Source organism: Nicotiana tabacum, chromosome 7 (assembly GCF_000715075.1).
Source record: "Nicotiana tabacum cultivar K326 chromosome 7, ASM71507v2, whole genome shotgun sequence".
NCBI classification, from domain to species: Eukaryota; Viridiplantae; Streptophyta; class Magnoliopsida; order Solanales; family Solanaceae; genus Nicotiana; species Nicotiana tabacum.
The window spans coordinates 150,118,184-150,140,752 of NC_134086.1; the positions used below are offsets into that span (position 1 = coordinate 150,118,184).

Below are 22,569 nucleotides of genomic sequence, written 5' to 3' on the forward strand. Positions count from 1 at the left end.
GACGACCACGGGTACATTGATTGTGACGCTGTTCGAGATACATTTCCACAACGTTGCAATTTCCTGTAAAATTATAATAAATAATAATAATGAAAGCGGTAAAGAGTAAAATCTGCACATAAGTTCGTATTTGTATAAAAATCAGATAATCAAGCCGAACATGACAGTTGAGCGACCGTGCTAGAACCACGGAATTCGGGAATGCCTAACACCTTCTCTCGGGTTAACAGAATTCCTTATCCGGATTTCTGGTTCGCGGACTGTAATATAGAGTCATTCTTTTCCTCGATTCGTTATTAAATTGGTGACTTGGGACACCCTAAATCTCCCAAGTGGCGACTCTGAAATAAACAAATAAATCCCGTTTCGATTGTCCTTTAATTGGAAAAACTCCTTCACCCCTTGCGGGGGCGGAAAAAGGAGGTGTGACAATGAAAAGATTGAATATCTTTATATTACTACAATAATGTCTGGTAAGATATATGTGCTTGAAATGTTACCTGCTCTTTCCTCCGGCTTATACTACACAAGTATTAGCAGAATTGAAACATATACCATAGTAAACGAGAAGTTTACTAATCAAGATAATTTTATTATTTGGCATGACCGGTTGGGCCATCCTGGTTCTAATATGATGCGTAAAATAATTGAGAATACACATGGACATGAAATGAAGAATCAGAAGATTCTTCAATTTAAGGAATTCTCTTGTGTTGCGTGTTCTCAAGAAAAATTAATTATTAGACCATCAACTATTAAAGTTAGGATGGAATCCCCTATATTTCTGGAACGTATACAGGGTGATATATGTGGGCCCATTCACCCTCCATGTGGACCATTCAAATATTATATGGTTTTGGTAGATACATCTACAAGATGGTCACATGTGTGCTTACTATCAACTCACAATATGGCATTTGCAAGATTGTTGGCTCAAATAATAAAGCACAATTTCCAGATTATGCAATTAAGACAATTCGTCTTGATAATGCCGGTGAGTTTACATCCCAAGCCTTTAATGATTATTGTATTTTAACTGGGTTAACAATTGAGCATCCGGTTGCTCATGTTCATACACAAAATGGTCTAGCAGAATCATTGACCAAACGCCTCCAATTAATTGCTAGACCAATGCTTATGAGAACAAAACTTCCCATTTCAGTATGGGGTCATGCTATTTTGCACGCAGCAGCACTTGTGCGGATAAGGCCCACAAGTTATCATAAAGTCTCCCCATTGCAATTGGCTTTTGGTCAGGAGCCAAATATTTCCCATCTTAGGATCTTTGGTTGTGCGATATATGTTCCAATTGCTCCACCACAATGCGCAAAGATGGGTCCTCAAAGAAGGTTGGGGATATATGTTGGATATGAATCTCCTTCTATTATAAAATATCTAGAGCCGATGACTGGAGATTTATTTACGGCAAGATTTTCTGATTGCCATTTTAATGAATCAGTATATCCAACATTAGGGGGAGAAAATAAGCAGCTGAAAAAGAAGATAGATTGGAATGCATTATCACTGTCTCATTTAGATCCTCGAACAAATCAATGTGAATAAGAGGTTCAAAAGATTATTTATTTACAAAATATTGCAAATCAATTGCCAGATGCATTCACTAACCTACCAAGGGTGACTAAGTCACATATTTCAGGTATTAATGCTCCAATTCGAGTTGATATCCCGACAGAACAATTAATTAAAGCAAATGAGTCTAAGCCATGATTGAAACGTGGTAGACCAATCGGTTATAAAGATAAAAATTCTCGAAGAAGAAAATGAGCAAGTGATCAAAGTGTTACATAACACAGAGGTAGTGGCTCAAGAAGAGCCCCAAGACGTAACAAATGATAAGACCTTAGGGAAGGTCCAGGTACCTAAAAATAATGAAAATGAAGAGATATCAATAAGTTACGTCTCAACCGGGAAAAGATGGAACCGAAATAATATTGTTATCGATAAAATTTTTGCTTATAATGTTGCTGTTGAAATAATGCAACAAGATGAGGATCTTGAACCAAAATCTGTCAATGAATGTAGACAGAGAAATGATTGGCCAAAATGGAAAGACGCTATCCAGGCAGAGTTAACTTCACTTGGAAAACGTGAAGTCTTCGGATCCATAGTTCGAACACCTGAAGGCATAAAGCCAGTAGGGTATAAATGGGTTTTTGTGCGAAAACGAAATGATAAAAATGAAGTCATTAGATATAAAGCACGACTTGTGGCACAAGGGTTTTCCCAAAGGCCTGGAATTGATTATATGGAGACATATTCTCTTGTAGTGGATGCTATCACCTTCAGGTATCTCATAAATATGGCAGTACAAGAAAAACTTGATATGCATCTAATGGATGTTGTTACAGCCTATTTGTATGGATCATTAGACAATGAAATTTTTATGAAAGTACCTGAGGGATTTAAAGTGCCAGAAGCATATAAAATTTTTCGAGAAACTTGTTCAATAAAGCTTCAGAAATCTTTATACGGATTGAAACAATCAGGACGTATGTGGTACAATCGCCTGAGTGAATACCTGTTGAAAGAAGGGTACAAGAATGATCCAATTTGTCCCTGTGTCTTTATAAAAAGGTCTGGATCTGAATTTGTTATAATCGCCGTGTATGTTGATGATTTAAATATCATTGGAACTCCTGGGGAGCTTCCAAAAACAGTAGACTGTCTGAAGAAAGAATTTGAAATGAAAGATCTTGGAAAGACAAAATTTTGTCTTGGTCTACAAATTGAATATATGAAAGATGGAATATTTGTCCATCAATCGACATACACCGAAAAGATTTTAAAGCGATTCTATATGGATAAAGCACATCCATTGAGTACCCCGATGGTTGTGAGATCACTTGATATAAAGAAAGATCCATTCCGACCTCATGAAAATGATGAAGAACTTCTTGGTGCCGAAGTACCATATCTTAGTACAATTGAGGCATTAATGTATCTTGCCAATAATTTCCGACCAGATATAGCTTTCTTAGTAAGCTTATTGGCAAGATTTAGTACTTCGCCAACACAAAGACACTGGAATGGTATTAAACATATATTTAGATACCTCCAAGGGACCATTGATATGGGTTTATTTTATTCAAATGAATCCAAGCCATCATTGATTGGTTATGCAGATGCAGGATATTTGTCTGATCCACACAAAGGTCGATCTCAGACAGGCTATTTATTTACAAGTGGAGGTACAACCATATCATGACGTTCGACAAAACAAACTATGGTTGCTACTTCTTCAAATCATGCAGAGATAATAGCCATTCACGAAGCAAGTCGAGAATGCGTTTGGTTAAGATCTATAACTCAACACATTCAGCAAACATGTGGTCTTTCTTCGAAAGAGACTATTCCAACAATATTGTATGAAGACAATGCTGCATGCATAGCTCAATTGAAAGGAGGATATATCAAAGGAGATAGAACAAAACACATTTCACCGAAATTCTTTTTCACTCATGATCTTCAGAAGAATGGTGAAATAGATGTACAACAAGTTCGTTCAAGTGATAATTTGGTTGATCTGTTCACTAAGGCATTACCAACCTCAATATTTGAAAAGCTGATATATAAGATTGGAATGCGTCGTCTTCGAGACATTAAGTGATTTTTCATCAGGGGGAGTAACTACACGCTGCACTCTTTTCCTTAACCAAGGTTTTGTCCCATTGGATTTTTCTGGTAAGGTTTTTAATGAGGCAACAAGCAATGCATATTATAAGCAACTATGTACATCCCAATATTATTTTTTTTGTAAGTTTTTAATGAGACACATTATCTTACATGGACATCCAAGGGGGAGTGTTATGAATAGTTTGTACATTGGATACTACTTTGGATACTACATTGGATACTACATTGGATGCTACATTGGATGTCCATGTTGTGAATAACTTAAAGATTAAATTTCCTATTTTATGTCCATCATCTTTACTTTTTATACTTATAAAAGGTCATGTAATTGCAATGAAAAATTACACCAAAGTGAAAGAAGAAAACACTTCTCCATTCTCTCTATCTCTTCTTGTTTACATTTTACTGCATTGCTTTTATTTTATAACATATAGATCTTTTTTTTTTGTTGTTGTTTTTAGCGAAAGAAACTGAAGTTGAATGCCTAACTAATTTTTTAGCGAAAGGAACTGATGTTGAATCTAACTTAGTCTTGCATGTTACCTACGAATAAATTATTCATTTATACTATGTAACATAATGTGGAGTTAAATGCTATAGATACATAACAAATATAGTTTCTGGTGTTTACTATCTATAATAATCATTTAAAACAACTAGTATAGGAACTTTAATAATGCTCTTGTCAACCCCACCACCCCACTTTCTGTCCCACTTCTTAGTTAAAGATTTATTAAAATAAAAAATTTATTAAAGATGCGGCCAAATGGTGCTTAATGACTAAACGACATTGGAAAAGGTAATTAACTTAAACAAGTAGAGATGTTGAATTAAGGAAACTCTATAGTTAGACTATCATATTGCTATCTTTAGAATTTTTCTCCAAAGAAATTATTGACCTTTATGATTGATACTTTACCTTTTTGTTGTAAAGCTAGAAGTAATGGATGAGAGAAAACAATAACATGATTGCATGCGTTATAGCACTTTCTTTCTTTCTTCCTTCTTAAGTATCCTTTTTAGCCAACTTTAGTAAAGACAAGTGAATGGTGCGTATGAGATAATGTATTTCTATGTTTGCTCTTAAAAACTAAAAGAATGGTTGTAATGTCTATTTTTACACAAACAAATGCCAAAAGAATGACCAAATTAGTGTTACGTTTTGGGATAGTGGCCATGAATGGATAGGTAATGACCCTCCTTTTCTTCTTACTAATTATGCACCTAAGCTTCACGACTTACTTCTACTTGAAGAATGGGGTAACTCAACCAAAAGTACTTGACAAAACACATACCTTATCTAAACTACTTGACTGGAATTTCGGTAAGGGACACTTTTACCCTTTACAACGGAGGTCGAGACAAATTCATAATTTAAATTTGATGAATTCCAACATTAATAATTAAGACGGCACCTTATGTTTGATGGTAGGTTTAAGATAACCCTCTATATATATACTCTTGAGTAGTTTTGATCCTTCTTATCAACTACCAAGCTCTGGCGGTTCAATTTAACGGAAACTACGTCGTATGGTGAACCTCCCAGAGCTCATCTAAGCAATAAGCAAAGGGTTAATCTGCCATTAATAAAACTGAGGCGCCCATGTGCCTAAGCCCAAAGGTCCTTTTTTTCTTCAAACTAGTTATGATAGCAAGAATGAATTTTCTGTCAGTTCGCTCTGTTTAGAACCATTTTATTCCAATATTGGTAAATGATTTGTCCAATGGTAAAAGATCATTTTTTTATGCTTCACATTTTGGCGTTATAGCAAAATTGAGGTAACATCTTCAAAAGATCATTGTTTTTCTTATGTTTCAAATGTTAGTACATAAGAATTCATTCCCTTTTCCCCTCTTTGTGATCTCTAATACTGAGTTACTCATCTGAAAAAAAAAGATCATTACTTTTGCTGTGCTTCGAAAGATCAACATACATGACTAATTGCAAGCATATAATAGCTATGCTTGCAGATGTGCAGTGCAAAGTATAGAACTGAGTTCTACGTCAAATGGTGAAACTCCCACGTATTTGTTAGTCCGTCTTCTTATCAGGTTCATCAATGGCAGCCAGTCTTTCAACTAGGGGAGGGTGAGAGTAATGATAGGCTGAATACCAAGGATCTGTGTTCATAGCTGACAAGTTTTCTTCCTGGAAGACACCAGACGAATGGTTAATACACAGCTAGTACAAAGTTAAAAAGAAAAAAAAATATGCAAGACAACATGCACATTCTAACAATCGACTTCTATTAAAGTAGAGATGCTCGTGAAAGAAGAGATGGTTAACCTGCAATTTCACAAGACCAGCTCGAAGAGGTGCAGCATAGCCCAACTTCTTTGCAAATGCATCAGCCTGGAGAAAGAAATAACATAAAGTTAACGTAAAAGCATTTTTTTTGGGGTGTGTGTGGGGGGGAGGTAAAGATTCAAAATCTGAAGACAGGTGCTAAGCAAAATTTACCTGGAACTCAAAAGCGCGGCTTACAAGATTAAGGCCAAAGCTTACTAGGTGCTGGAGAGGTATCACTGTGTGCTGCAACAATAAAGTTAATATTGAATAAGTAGGAAAAAAAAATATTTGATTTTTAATTGAAAACAATAATCTTTGTGTTCTTGCAATGTTTCAAACAACAGTACAACAGAGTAGTGAAATTCAACCTGGTTGCCTACCCAAAATTATTGACTGTCACAGAGTAAAACAACCTAAAGGTACAGCGTTGATTAATAACAGATACAAATAGTACATCGAGGTACCCCTTCTATGACAAATTTGAACCTTCCATCTATTTTTGTGCCGTTAGTAGGCCTAGTCTTTCCAGCAATTGCAATGGCTTCTTTATTTCTTCGTGTTCAAAAAAATAAGATTGTTTAGATCCGCTGGGACCCAATCTCATCCATTTTTTTTGAAAACGTGGACTTGTATCATAACACAAATATCTATTTATTGGAATATAGTATAACATGTGATTTCCACCAAACATAAAGGAAAAAACTCTTATGCCTGCAGAAATATGATATATGGATATATCAATTACTTGTACTGTACCCAAATCAATCACTACCATATATTGCACCTTTTTCATAGACTCACAAGTTATGTCATACAATTTGACTTTATAAGTGAAAAGAACGTTTCAAATTAAACGTCTTGATTTAATTTTTAATGAATTTAAGATGTGAGTTCAAGAAAATGAATTGTTTACTTATATAAGCAAGACAAGTGGTTCAAAAAAGGAATATTTGGTTTGTCTTTTTATAATTAAAACGAAGAGAAGTCGCTTGAGAAAAGTAAATGCAGGGCTCGTTGGTTCATGCCATAGGTTTCCAAGGTTCCCTCTTTAGAAAAGTGGCCACTATTTTGATCTGGGCTAGAAAAGGAAAAAGGAGACTCAATTCAGACAGAGGGGGTAAAAAGCTCTGTCATTTCTTTCTAACTTTTGAAGGATCTCTCAATTCATTCAATATCAAAATTTGCTCCTAAAATTGGTACTTGGGACCCAAAAGATGCACTTGAATGGGATTGCATATTTCAAAATTAAGTTTTCATATTTAACTCTCCTAGTAGCCAAACCTCCTGACCTAGTATTACCTGGAAAATGATGAGTCCAATAAGAACTGGTTGTGTATCAAACCCAAAACTCTGAAACAAGTCCTTTGAATTCCTAACAAGAGTGTATCCTCCAAACTGCAACAACGTGAGAATCTGCAGGGAAAAAATACTAGAGTCAGAAAAAGACAAACATGAATATAAAGTTGGACGGAAAAAAGATAACAAATGTGTATGTATGCACCACATGGATAAGTGTGTATGTGCGCACGAGGCATTCCAATGAGGTAAAGAAGAAAGAAGTAAGATACTTTTTGGAAATGTTAGATGTCATGCACCAAAAGTCAGACAAACCATGCACCTGAAGCACAACAAATGTAGCCTGTCCATTTGAATGTTATTGAGGAAAGTAAATTCATCTTACCAGCATTTTATTTCGAAAAGATTACAACGGCGATGTCCATAAACAATAACTTGCAGTAGCATCTTACACCTTGATTCCAAAATGATCACACTTTGTATTGTTTGGCAGTTGGAGAATACTGGGCCTTACAGAAAATATGGCTCTAAGTGATCCCAATCCAAAATTGAGAAGGGAAAGAAACAGTTGTTGACAATGTGGCTCTAAGCATTACAGACAACAGTATTCTCACCCTTACAGATTTGTTTCACTGAGGCCCTTTTCTGCACTGCATTCAAGCAGCGACTTAAGAAGCTCATATTTTGTACCAAATCACCGGTTAGAAAGGGAGAAAATGGAACTCAGAAAAATAGAAGGCTTTGAGCAATAAAATTATTCACCAATAATACTGCTTGACATGCTGTGGAAGTTATCATTCACAACACACGGATTTCAAAATCGATAATCGGAAATCTGATTAAGGAGAGGGATCAACATGCTATGGACACTATTGTTTAGCAGATGCATCCAAAATCGCATGATTGATTAAGGATTATGATGGGAGTAACTCAATTTGGGATCACCCTACAGGATCTGAACAGGAAAATATTGCCAATTACTGATATAAGAGGATGAAAAAAGCCAACCACTTCAAGTCAATCCAATGGATATATGAGAAATATATTATGACAAACAAACTAGTGAAGGTTCTTGCAAGTGGATGTGTTTTATTAAGAGCAAATAGGGAGAAAGCAAGGATTTCTGCCTCAGATAGCCAAGAAGACAGAAAAGAAGAACTGACAAGATGAGCAAGGCAAGGAAAGCGAAAACCCAAAGCATGAAACAGAGCTGATCCATCTAGAATGTTGCATACTAATCGATCAATCAACTACACCTTAGATCCAGATTAATTGATGTTAGCTATATAAATCATATGTATGCACTCATAGTCTATCAGGCCCTTTTGATCCCAAACTATGAAAACCTTTGTCAAACAATGGACCAAATATAAGTTTATCATTAGTCATAATTAATTGCGAGCAATGGAAGGTCTTCTCTTAATACTTTCCTCTATGTGATTTTACGTCTACCTCACCCCTTTTAGCGCCTTCAATAATCATAGAATAACTCCTAGAGACGAGCATTCACGTAGGACATGACTAAACTATCTAACGTGATCTTATTTCATTTATCATATGTGTGCTACCTGCATTCTCCATCAAATGTGATAACTATTAATCTTGTCCAATCTAGTGTGCCCCATAGCTATGTTAACATCTGCATTTATACAACATTCATCATGTAGATACATTGGGCCTTGGATGCCCAACTCTCACACCATATAACATTGTTGGTCTCATAATCATTCCATGAAGCATAACTTTCACTTTGTTAGTGCTTCCTATTGTATAGCACTCCCGTAATATTCTTCCATTTCAATGATTCTATTTAATTCTATGTGTTACATCTTAATGTATCATTGCATTCTCATGAAGAGTGAGCCAGGACATAAATGTCTAAATTGTTTGCATTTGGACACTAGAATCCCATCTACCACCACCAGCATTCTTCTTATTGGGGCTAGCTTGTAGCGCATGTTGATTTGTTCTAATTATTCATCCTAAAACTCTTACTCTCCAAAATGATTTATCAAAAGTTACAATTTTTTATTGACTCTCACTAGATCCGTTAATTAATACAATATCATACACAAATAGCATACAGTTAACAACTTCATCCCCCATATTATTGGTTCACTTATTCATAACTAGGATAAACAAATACAGGTCAAGGCAGAGCCTTGGTATAAATCCACAGTTACGAGAAATCCTCTACATCTCTAGTCACACTTTTGAACATTGATATAAATTCTTTTCTTCACAAGTACCCATCAAATGACATTTTTTGATACTTTATCATATGTTTTCACTTGATCAATGAATATCTTCCTTTTATCCCTATAAATTTCACAAAAACATAACGTATTTGTGAGTTTGGCAAGTGCGAATTCGAATTGGTTCTCTATCACCCCTACTTTATCTCTAAGTTGACGTGTTATCGCCCTTTCCTAAAGTTCCAACGTACGACTCAAAGGTTTAATCCCATGAAAGTTCGCACAACTTTAAAGATTTCTTTTGTTCTTATATACTGGACTCAGGTACCCATTCTCCACTCTTTTGACATGTTTTCAATCCTCAATAGAACATTCAAAAGCTTGGTTAGTCATTAAACTCACCCTCTGAAATGTACCTCAAACCTTTATTAGGATACCATTTGGACCAAATGCTCTTCCAACCCTCATAATTTTTCATTTGCATTCTTATCACCTAATTCTATAGATGGGGAGCTAAGGTTTCTTTCCATCTTGAAAGTATGAAGTGAGGGGATTAATTATGTCTACATTAGGTTCAGTTTCTCGGGCAGTTAAATCACGGCGCTATATATTTCAGGAACCCTCAAATGCTTTTATTTAATATTTTTTTCTTACCATAATATTTACTCTGGTATCTTCTTATTTTTCAAAAACATGTAATCACTTGAGGATAAGGATGTTCTTTCCCAAGGTAGGAAAATACTTATGGTTACTATCAAAAGAGAAGCAAGCATGTTTGAAACATAAACTACATAATAAGAATTGAAGATGTGCTAAAGGACCCCAACTTTTTTAGAAACTAATGCTCATGATTACTTCACCGATCAAACCACAAAATCTACAAAAAAATGTTTCTTTTATCGTGATCAGTATCCAATAACTATTAGACTTATTTCAACTCCATATGGAATTTCTTTTTGCTGCTTAATGCTACACCACATTCATGAATCGTTACAGCAAAAACCAAAACTTAAACCAGCCAACGCTTAACATTCACGTGAAAGCCAACCAGCAGACAAAATGATAAATTGGCAGGTACCTAGAGCCAGTAAACAAGAATATAATTGATCTAAAAATTTTCCTTTTTTAAAACGATCGTGTTGTCCAGCTTGTGTGCACCTCGACTATTCAACGGGTGCCTACTTGTACCTCTGTCCAGAAGGCTTAGGCAGATGGAAAGAAATCATCTACTGATTTTTGCCTGTGCTAGGATTTTGAACCTAAGACACCTCATGGTTCTCCTCCCACTTGATTAACCACTAGGCCACACCGTTTGGTGATTGATCTAACAATTTCCCTGTACACATTTCTGTGACAAGGTGGGCATGCTCTTAAGTTTTGACACATTTCTTTACAATACTGACAATAATATTTATGTCGTTTGGCATTCACATGTTTCAAGATTTCGAACAAAATTTAGCATTATCTTCTTCCATAAGAAAATCTCTTTTATCTTTTTACTTTTTGATATAATCTTCTGCCACAAAAATCAAAGATGTAAAACAAATGAACCCCTAGAATCTTTGTGCCAACACAAAGTAAATCACATAAAAAGGGATGAAGCAAATATATGCTTAATCTAGAAAAAAAACAAAGAACTGATTAGGGTGAGAAGTCTCTGACTTCAGTGTACCAGATTCCTCATTAACCTTCTTGGCCAGCTACACTAGCCACAAGAATCCCTCCTCCCCCCCCCCCCCCTCCCCCCAAAATAAAACAACTGCTAACAGACTTGAAATATGAATGAGAATTAAGGCATGGGCTTCAGGATTTAATTGCTTACCTGGACTGCAATGAAGGAGTACATTGTGTGATTAAGTTTCCAGTGACCCAGTTCATGTGCAATAACAGCAACTATTTCCTCATCATTCTTGCACTACAGAGCACCAAGAAGTGAAATTAACTCCCAAAATACAAACTAAAAAGAACTAACCAAAACATTTCAAAGGAATTTAAAAGCCAGGAAAAATAATAAACAGAGAAGAAGAAATCATTTGTTGGGGAGGTCGATGGCTAAACCACCAGCAAAGTATTTTCATGAATTCTAGCTACACCGATACCATGCATAAGAAGTGATGATGACATATGATTTCATGCAGTAAAGACAACCTTTCTAACATCCAATCAGTTCAAAGAAACAGGAATATCATATTTTAATTGGTTAGAAAGTAAATGAAGAGTGTGAACATATAATGAAAATGGACCCATATACTCATTCCTCAAGATATTACTCCATCTTAATCTGGCTACAGCTCTCAAATACAGTAAATTAGCCTCTATCTCCTTGAGGACAGAGGCGGACCTACACTAGGGGTTGAGGGGTCACGGGACCCCGTTAGTCTCGGACAAAAAACCTTGTATATAGCTATAATACATATTTTTATATATATTGAGGACCCCTCATATATTTTCCTTGGCCCCCTCAAACAGCGAAAGTTGCGCAGGGTGACTGGTATTAGCGGCCAATGTGTGTTCCTTCCTGCACCTGGATACCTGAGATCGAACCCATCTGTAAAACATTTGTCTTTTCAATTCTTTTTTGTTTCTTTTCTTTTTTGGTTACTTTTTCTTAATTCAACAATAATTACTACTCCTTTTTGTTACCTTACTACTACTCCTTTAGTACGTAGGCAATTGGTTTATTTTTTTCTTTTATATTTTTGAATTAGTTTGGTATTAATTTATTTTATTCATTTTCAAATTCTCCCTTGTTCTCTTTCTTTAAAAGTTTTATCTCCTATACATCTACGAGGAAATAAAACATATTGTTTTTACAAGAATGGGACTGCAGTTGCATTCACATAATTACCAATAAAATTTACCTTATGAAGATAGTAAAATATGAAATAACTTGGACAATTTCCTGTGTGTTTCCTTATGGAAATTTGCAAGTGGCTTATGATTTTATATGCATCAATAAGATATATACTTTCTTATTCTAATTAGTGATACCCAAATATTTAACTAATTAACATCTAATTAGCTAGAATCACATTGGGATATTCTATACAAGAATTTACACATTAAAGTTTAAACTTCGCACGATTTGCATATATAAATACTACGAGTTCAAGTATGAGCGGATAATATTATGTCAGTGCCAAATTATTTATGTTAGTAAAAATTGAATTTGTATTTTCGATATGTATTATAATCAGTAAGTTTTCAAAGAATAAACATGTCAAACTTCGCCACTGATAATTGGCATATCTAAAGGCAGTGGGGCCCCCGCGACGCTCAAATCCTGGGTCCGCCTCTGCTTGAGGACATCCAATACTTAAGCAACCAAATGGCAGAAATTGTTTTCAATGAACTAGCAGTCATTAGAATACTGTCCACTCAAAAAGAAACATAGAACTGGTTCAACAAAAATGATCACAGTAAACAAGTTTTACCATCTTCAACTTTCACAGTATCAAGGCATAGACTCCTGCCATCACACAGATATTCCCTCCATTTCAGTTTGGTGTCTTAGTTTAACAGGGCACAAAATTTTCCATGTAAAGAAGACTTCTGCAGCTTGTGGTCTTAAACTAGAAGTGTGTAAAACGTGCTGAAAAATACCCTTTGAATGTTGTGGTCTTAAACATGCAATATCATACCCATAAGAGAGTATCATTAAGGGTAAAATGGGAATGTTGAATTAAAGCCTTTTTTATCAGGTAAAGTGAAATTTCATTTACTAAGCATCCAGAAGATGCACCTCAGTAAAGAGAAGTCATTAGCTCCTGTACATTCTTTTGACTCCTATCTAAACTCAAGGAACTTACAAAACCCATAAAATAAGAGGGGATTATTTACATTACAGTGGTTATACCAAGCAAAAAGATTGAATAAACATAGATTTTAAAACATGAATTCGAGTTACTTGGAACCAAAAACTTACTAAATGTGACATTCTTTTTGCAACAAACCAAAAGGGAAAGTAAAAATACATAAATTGAAATGGAGGGAGTATCTGTTATAGTGACCCTTCTTGGAACAATTCAACAAAGTTATAGTTCTATTGCTATGCAATAGTAAAATGGTAGAATCTGCATATGAACTCAAAACCCTTACCTTTGTTATTTTACTTCTTGTCAAGATCATGTTAGAACGACCTTTTTACCAACAAAACAGTTTCGAGGAATCATTAAATGTTCACAACTTCATCAACTAATGGCGATTAATAGAAGACCGGGGAAAAAACAAGACAAGGAACACTTAACAAGGTTTTATAGGCACCACACCTGCTGGATGAGTGTATCATAGAGGACAATGCGCTTGTTCTTGAAGAACCCATACATGTATGCCTAGCAAAATTTTGCAGATACAAGATCAGCCCGCGGAGTAAGAGAGGAGATAAAAGAGAAATAGATAACTAGGTATACGGGAGACAAGACAGAAATAAGTAATAGGTATAAACATCAGGATAATATTATACCCTCTGTGACCATTAATATTTCACCGTCATACACGACATAAATCCAACAAATGACTGAGCAGGGAGATTTCCAATGCAAATTTCATATCCCTTTCCACCAGAAGCTACAATATCGCAGATCTAATAAGATCCAATGGCTCAGCTTTTTATACGGAGTAAGAACTAGTTGGCTATGATTAGCTGGAACCTGAAGCCATAACGGCTGCTTTAAATCTACAAAACATGCATCAGGGAAGTGTAGACACACTTTTACACACACCTTTGTCAGAACCCTATCCAGCAACACATCCCGTAACATAATGTGGTTATTGTAGAAGGGATAAGGACCATAAAGCTATCACATAAACAATTATTGTATCCATTGAACTTTATAATGAAACCAAAGTATCAGAAAACTATATTAGACTCCAACAGCAAATGCAAAACTGAAAGCAAAATGACTTCAAAAGGCAACAGAGGGGAAAAATTCTTCATACGTATTTTTATTTACCCAGAAGCACACATGACTTGCAACCAATTCACACAACTTAGTTTTATCATTAGTTTCTGCGTAGGGCGTAGTTTTATTATTCCATTACATTCACCATATATAAATGGAAGAGAAATGAAGGCTTAATCAACCATTGTTTATGACTCACGTACACTATATGGAGTTGAACACAATTTTCAAGCTGAAATATAACTAACTACCAACGACTAGACAGATTTGATGTGCAGCCTAGTACTCTGATAGAGAAGACGATAACAACTAAATCCCCTCCAAGCTTTATTACTGTAGCAAAAATACTAGAACTTGAGCTCATAAACACTTTCATATATTTAGAAATCTTCTTGTTTTTGGTTGGGTGAGAGGAGTTGAAATCTTCTCGTTATCAATTACACTCTAAAAGAATATAAATTTATTCTTTTATCCTCAATTGTTGTGTAAAATGTTCTTGCCCCACCCTCAAAGCCAAATCCTTCAGTAAATAGGCAGATGACATATAAAAAGCAACAGTATCACATGCCCATTTGTCACTCAGCACAAGTGCAACTACTCCACCGTCTGATTAAAACCAAGAGATCCAAGAGGACGTCTCAAACTAAGCCCAGAATGATAAAACGAAGAGAGACCTCTCCAAGTTAGTTTTACATCCTTAGCTCTTTATCATATTGATTTGTTCAACAAGTGGAACACCTTACTATACCTTTCGCAAACCATATGCAAACAAAACGCACACTTCATCTCCAAAATGTATGAGAAGATTTGAAAGGTAATCAATTGCAAAAGAAAAATAAAGCAAATAAGAGATCAGGGCTATACTGCAAATCTGCTTCATTTAAAGCTAAAATATTGAAGCAATTAAGCAAAGCTAAAACTAAACCTGATTGCTAGTTCCGACAAAAAGCTATCATAGACAGAGGATTAAAAAAATTGAGCTGGAAACGGAACAAAACTAGCGTAACTTAAAGATTCAAATATTATCTCAAAATCTACTAGCACAACTTGGACCACCCAATCTATGAAATTATAGCACATAAAATGAATTTGCATTCAATGTGAAAAGTTACATATATAACCACTATGCAAAGATCAGTATAATAATCACTCACATTGCTGTGGCTCGACCTTGTAGACCCATCAACCACAAATAATTTCTTTAGGGGAAACTTGAGTGAGGATGCAAGATTCTCAATCTTCAACCTAAGGTCTCCCTGTGGAAGCTACTCATTGGGGGAAAAAAAATTAATCACCACAATGGAGCTGCAGGAAATATGTTTTTGATTTTCCTCTTCTTGAGGGGAAGAAGGGGTTGATGTACTACTTACCGGAGTGAACTTGTTGAAAAGTGGAGCAATTAGTACAGGGTAGATAGTCATCATAACAAGAGATAAAATCAGCATAAACCCCCACAAGTAAATTGCCAAGTAAGGACCTCCTTTCTGCAAATCGAGAATAGATTAGTGCTGTTAGCGGAATGCACAAGATGATATTTTGCAGCCTCCAAAATGAACGTGCAAGGTAAAATTATGTGATGAAGATCCAAGAAAAAGTTGATGCCAAATGAGATGAACAAGTGAGCGGCTATATCATGCTAAAATCTTGAATAAACAAAACCCATGTCCCAGTACCTGTACTATAACAATGATGGCAGCCACAATGGGAGGACCAATCACAATAGCTAAAGCAATTCCTTTTATCATGTCCCTAAAGAATAGCCATACTGTTTGCTGCATCAAAAAGACAATTCAAATTCCAAAGAGACATGTCAGCCACCAAGGGATGACAGATGCATGCTTAAAGAAAGAATTACATTTATTCCATGATACCTTGTTGAAACCATGGCGGGCCTCAATCACAAAGGTTGAATACAATGAAAATGGCAAATCGGTGATCTGTAGAAGTATTTGAAAATTTAGAATTGGTACCAGATTATGAAGCTATAACTTTTTGAAGCAATCCAGAATACTTGAAGGCGTCCTTGGTCCACGATATCACCACACTAAATACTAGCAAATTCAAAAGAGGAACTAACAGCAAATTCACCACGAGAAAGTAGTCGTGTGCCAAACAGAAGTATTTCACAACAGTTCTCTAACTGAGAACTTAACTTAGAAAAAGATGAGTCAAACTCTGAAACACCAGAAACTAAAAACTACCTACTAAACTTGCTCATCATTGCAAGTGCAAAGCATAAAATAAGATGCCGCGTCACGCATCACGGGAATCAGGAACAAATGCACCAAATTTGACAAAATTCACTCTCTGAGTTCAACAGACAGGTCTACTTAAAGAATGAATCCTCGTCCAACACCACAATTAGGGAAGATAAAGATGATTAAATCAGACCTGAAGCTATCTTCAATCTAACAAGAAAAAGAAAAATAAAGACCAGGACTGCATATATGGTTTGTGGTTCATTTAGCCAATGTGATCAAGACTACATTGCTCGGACACAAAAGAGGCTCTACAGAGCGCCCTTTAGGACATAAGGAAAGCATTTATGCACAAAAAGATTTACTCATCCCCGAAGAAACAACTATTCACCTAAAACTTTGGCAACAAATACTACAACTCATACATAGTTGGAGCAAAATACCTTTCTAAACGAGCAACAGACAAGTTCCCTGACGAGAACTGACACAAAATCATCAAATAAGGAAAAAAGGTTATCCCAAAATCAAACTCAGATCACAAATCATCAACCTCGCCAGCTAACATTCACTTGACATAGGATCACACCATCACAGAGGCATTTTTCATCTACATTTCACAGTTTAAAAGTATGAGAAATTAAGGTCATATTCACATAAGTGATAACTCCTAGAAGATTGGAAAACTAAAAAGAAAGCCAGGGCGTCTGGTGGAAGTCTACCTTGATAATATCAGGCTGAAAAAGGGGCGATAGCACTAGAAAGTCTGGAACTTTAAAAGTCCCTTTATAAGGAAAAAGGGTACCCCGGATCACGAAGCATACCGCGTTCACACAAAGGGGTGTAAAAATTATAAAATTAACACGGGGCAAGAGGTACTTTGAAGCATTAAAGAAAGATAGAACTTCTGTAACTCAAAAGGAGAGAGTATCTGAGGATTTGCACATTAAATACATTGTAACATAATGCTAAACAGTTTTAATTAATTCACTTTTAACAAGGACAAACAAAACCCTAGAGAGTGCTGATAAATATTCTTTTTAAAAAGAAAAAATATATACAATGGACAAATATTCAACTCCAGGAAGTGTCAACCATTATGAACAAGAAACCAAAGGGATACTCATATGCACCTGTGACCAAACCATAACTCCTGCTAAAAATGAAAGTGTGTGAAATATTTCATTCTCTGCATTGAGACCAAGGTATACCAAAGATTCTCCTGATATCTGCCAGAATATAAAACACAAAGTCCATGAGTTGCTAGAGTGGGAAGAGAGGACATTTTAAGAAAAAAGCTGAACCATTCACCTTCCAAAACCAGGGCAATATCCGGAAGTACAAGATGGAAGAGTCCATAAGTATCGTAACAAACTCATGGATAAAATGGAAGTAACTGGAAAAAAAAAAGAGATGAAAAAGAATATCAAAAAAAATAGAACAATTTGGATGGTATCCCCTGAACAAAAGAAAAAAATCAAAAGCAAGTAGGAGATAAACCTTTTGTCTAGACTATATGCACGGGACTTCTCAAATTTTTCCTGGCTGATAACTCCCACCAAAGTTTTCGGAAGTGTTGGCAATTTATGAGCAGCATGCTGTCGTACATCAAGGTATGTCTCAAATATGTACATTAATATCATGAATCCTGAAATTCAACAGCAAAATTAGAGCCAAAAGCACAATAAGAAGGGAGGTTAATACAGCACCCTAGAAAAGACAGCAATAAATAAAATCAAGGAGGGAAGTCAGAGATAAAATCTGAAGCAAACAGCAAGCAAGCCAACTACCAAGAGACACAAGGAAAAAACCAAAATATAAAGATGTAAAAACCATTAACACACAAAACACGTCTCAAAAGTGGAACCAAAGCAGACCTTTTTCATCTCATTGCATCATCATTTAACCAATGATGTCTACTGGCTAGTTGAGCTATATATCAGACCAAATTAAGGGTGAAAATAAAAGAGGAGACCACCATATCATACATCAGATGACAACAAAATGCCATAAGATTAACAAAAAGGATATTTTCAGTTTCTTCTTGCCTGTCCCAGTCCATAAACGATACACAAATTGTGGATATTGTGTATGATAGTATGAGTGTATCCCCCACCAACATTAGCAGTCCTTACTTATCAACTGAATGAAGTTAAAAGCTACGTAATCATCGCTTAAGGTATTATGTGAAAAACAGACTGCATTAGCAGTCAATGCTCAAAAAAAGGGAAAAAAACAATTAACTCATGGAGGGAGAGTCAAGGTGTCAGTCAATTTAAGCATATTTTCTGCACCTACAGAATCATTCAACAGTCGACATTCATTGGTTCCACTGGAGAAGAAAGTTGCCAGAACAAATTAGAATACACAGAATGAAAGGTGTTTCCAATGTGATCCTGCAATTAAAGCTCTCTAAATACCAATAACACACCACTCCTTTTCTAACAGTGTAATGTAAATGTTATAATGGGCATCCAGTTGATGCAGAATATGTACAAAAAAGGTTCCTATGGAACTTACGTTACCGACAAAATCCAAAAACTCATTATACGATATACACTAGACAGTTTGCTCCAGCAAAAAAGATTTACCAGATACTGAATTCAATGAAAGAGTAGGGTAAACTTCTCCTTCAAAGATCTATAGTTCCTTCCCTTCTATCTAGTCCATATAACAAATAATGCACCACTCCTTGAGGTAACAACAATGAGAGAGGTCCTTAATTTAGGCACGGCAGGAGGGAGAGCAAAGGTGGAAAAGTCAAGGCATTCAAGCACTTAAAATGAACTTCGCTTATTTGGAAAATCTAAAGGTCCTCCAGTTCTATCATGATTCTTCCAGGAATCCAAAAGGCACACACCAATGGATCTACTAGTCTTATCCTTTTGGTTGATTACAACAACAAGAAAAGGACCTAACAGTTTGAAGCTTATCAGCACGTGAAGATGCACATAAAAGTTAGCAGCAGAATAAAAGGTATTCAGTGAGAGAGTAAAGAACAGTAACATGTGTAACCTCAAATAGGGTTTAACACATCACAGGAAGCATCTGGCACAAATTTTGAAATGAATACAAAACAATAATTTCAGTTAACTCAGTAAAAGCACTGAGGGCCAGCGCATCAATACATGTTTTAATTAAAATTTTGAAATTATAGTGATCAAGTCATACAAATCCAGAACCAAAAACATGCATAACAAGCATCTAAAGTGCAAGTAGATTTTCCTTTATGCCTTCAAATATTCTATGATTCCTCTCTAACCAAACTGTCCACCAAATGGCAGCAGGGATTGTGTCCAACATGATCTTCTCGTTCTTGTTTAGACCTTTTCTGTGCCAACCTAGCATCAGAAGAGGTTGGTGGCATTGTCCAATGCATCCCCAAAACTCTAAAGAAACAAGTTAAGAAACTTTCAAGGCCTTTCAGAAGAAGTTAGAACCGTCATATTACGACCTCAAAATTATCAGTAGATAGGCTCTAGCTAAAATGAATTCTAACTTAGTTTCTTAGGAACTCTAAGAAAGCACCTAATTTATTCACCGCCAAATGAAGCAGGACTCCACAAGGCGATGTTATATAGCTGGGCCGGTTTCTGTAGAAGAAGAAAGCAAAAGGCGTGAAAGTTCGCCCCGTTAGCTCTCATGTGGATAGTTTGGAGGGAGAGAAATAGGAGAGCTTTTGAGGGGATTGAGTCTCCTTTTTCACATCTTAAGAATAGTCTTTTATCTTTGATCGCTTTTGGGTGCACTCATATAGCCCCTACTTGTATAGAAGATTGGGCGTCTTTTGTAGAGAATCATGTTCTGTTGTAAATTCTCTACTCTTTGGTATACTTCCTGTATACGGGAGTTCTCTCCCTTTTGATTAATACAATTTACCTTATCAAAAAAATGAAGCAGGACTCCAATGCAATCCGATATGTTGCTGTTTGCTTTATTTGATAACGTTTTTGTTTCAATCTTCATGTTTCTCCATTTAAATTCATCTTGGGCCAACATTATACAAAATCAAAATAAAATAAAATAAAAGGTATAAAAAAAGTGCAAAAATAAAATAAAAGTACAAAAAAAAAAAAAAAATTAAACTGTTTTTGAGGCTTGAAAGCATAACCCCGAGCTAGTATACAACCAGATTAACCAACAGACCATAATGATTCAATATGATGTTAACATCGCATTAACCTTATATTGACATATAAATCTTTAACCAAACTGAAAAACCTCCCAGCAAAGACCAGACCTAAACGAAGACAGAACAATGTACACGTACATGCATAGAAACCATCAAGACTTTTACCAATTACAACACTATCTTCTAGAAATAAATTAAGTTCAAGATAACCTAAACCCCAAAATGCCAATTTCTTTCTAAACAGACAGACAACAGAGATGCTACAAGAATCTAAATAGAAACTGAACTTCTATACTAAAGAAAGACTGAAAGAATCATAGCTAATTAATAGTCCCCGAGATAAAAAAGGTACACACATGCATGCATAGAGAACAACAAGAATTCTACAGACTAGATGCTTTCTTCAAAAAATACATTAGTTTCAAAAAAAAAAACATAAACCCTAAAAGCCTATTTATTTCTCTAAATAGGCAACCAAAAGAGAGTTACAAGTATTCAATCAAGAACCCAGAGATTTTGAACTGCTAGACTAAGAAAAGCAAGGATCATTCGACCCAAATAATGCATAAAACACGTCAAGATTTTTACAGAGATTCCGATACCTTTCTTCAGGAAATATATTAATTAGAGATACCCAAAACCCCTACATGTCTATTTCTTTCTAATAACAGACAACAGAGAGACCACAAATATTTTATCAAGCTCCAAATTTGTAGACTAAGAAAGCAACAACCATCCTTTAACCGAATACAAGAAAATTGTTAAGTTAAAGAATCCAATAAAACCTATAATACCTACTTATTTCAAAACAGACGTTGAACAGAGATACAACAAATATTTGATCAAGAGCCAAAATTTTCGAAACATATGGACCAAGAAAGAAGAAGCAATAATGTAACCCAGTAAAAATGGAAGCGTGAAAACGGGAAAAAGATTGCATAGATATCAGTAATGACATTCAAAGACAGTAGAGCCGTTCAGAAAATGTAATATCCAGTAAATACCTGAGGCACTATAACGCGAGTAAGTAAAAGGTGTAGAAAGATAGAAAAAAAAGGCGTACCGAGAACTGCTTCCAAGTAAGGAAATGCCATAGCGAACTCAGTGGTTGGTTAAAGACTGCGAACACAGAGAGAGAGAAATGTCTTCTTTTGGTGATTTATAGAGAACGGCTTAGTCGGTCGGGTCAGTGTGGAGTTTATGGGTCACCGACATGGTTCTATGGGTCGGATATACCCAGATGATTTACACCTGACGCTAAGTGCACAAATAGCCATATCTAGTACCCTATTTAAAGTAGAGACGAAATGTACCGGATTTTAATGTTTTGCCGCCTTAGAATCAACCTCAAAATCAAGATTTTAATGTTTAATATGAAGTAATTGCACGTCTAAACTTTCCAAATTCAGGCTGTTGAGTTCTGCCAACGAAGTTCAAATTCATACATGGTGTTAGGGTGCACAAAAAACGAATAAACCGTACCAATTCGATAATACGAGTTAAATCGGGTAAAAAATGACTATGATTCGATTCGATTTGATTTGATTTGATTTGATTTGGTATTTAAAAGCCCCGGCCATATTGATTTGGTTGTAACTAAGAAAAGCCAAATCTAAACCAAACCAACCCGATATTACATGTAAATAGAGCGGGCACGTACCAAACCCTCCAGCGCCGTAACTATGAAAAGATTGGACGATCTGGCCAAAAATTAAAATAGTTATAGTATAATTCATAAATATTTCTTAAACTTTTTCATATTTTTTATCTTTTAACATATTATTTCAAGCTTGAATTTAGAATTTTTGATTGGTCCAATATATTTTATACACCATAAATATTAGTAATTCAAACATAACCCAAACCTAAACCAAATTGATACTGATGCTAACAAAAAGTTTTTAAT

The 22,569-nt window shown here is 35.5% G+C and overlaps 1 protein-coding gene across 1 annotated transcript; it reads right to left on the reverse strand.

The window, feature by feature from the left end:
* Nucleotides 1-5,428: 5,428 nt before the first annotated feature.
* Nucleotides 5,429-21,879, reverse strand: LOC107758921 (CAAX prenyl protease 1 homolog). Its single transcript, XM_016576769.2, has 14 exons — nt 21,727-21,879; nt 18,032-18,179; nt 17,843-17,927; nt 17,665-17,760; nt 16,208-16,273; nt 16,010-16,108; nt 15,707-15,820; nt 15,491-15,601; nt 13,704-13,766; nt 11,258-11,350; nt 7,244-7,357; nt 6,116-6,187; nt 5,942-6,007; nt 5,429-5,803 (listed from the first exon to the last, which is right to left on the reverse strand). Exons 1-14 carry the CDS (start codon nt 21,755-21,757, stop codon nt 5,687-5,689), a joined length of 1,275 nt encoding a protein of 424 aa, XP_016432255.1. The 5' UTR covers nt 21,758-21,879; the 3' UTR covers nt 5,429-5,686.
* Nucleotides 21,880-22,569: the final 690 nt, after the last annotated feature.

What these genes read in the sequence shown, in the direction of transcription:
- LOC107758921 (XM_016576769.2), bottom strand. Translation starts at nt 21,757, where the DNA reads ATGGCATTTCCTTACTTGGAAGCAGTTCTCG. An exon ending in GAGTTATGGTTTGGTCACAG is followed by an intron (nt 16,274 to 17,664) that starts GTGCATATGAGT and finishes ATACTTCTACAG; the next exon opens with ATCACCGATTTGCCATTTTC. An exon ending in CTGGTCTTGTGAAATTGCAG is followed by an intron (nt 5,804 to 5,941) that starts GTTAACCATCTC and finishes GGTGTCTTCCAG; the next exon opens with GAAGAAAACTTGTCAGCTAT.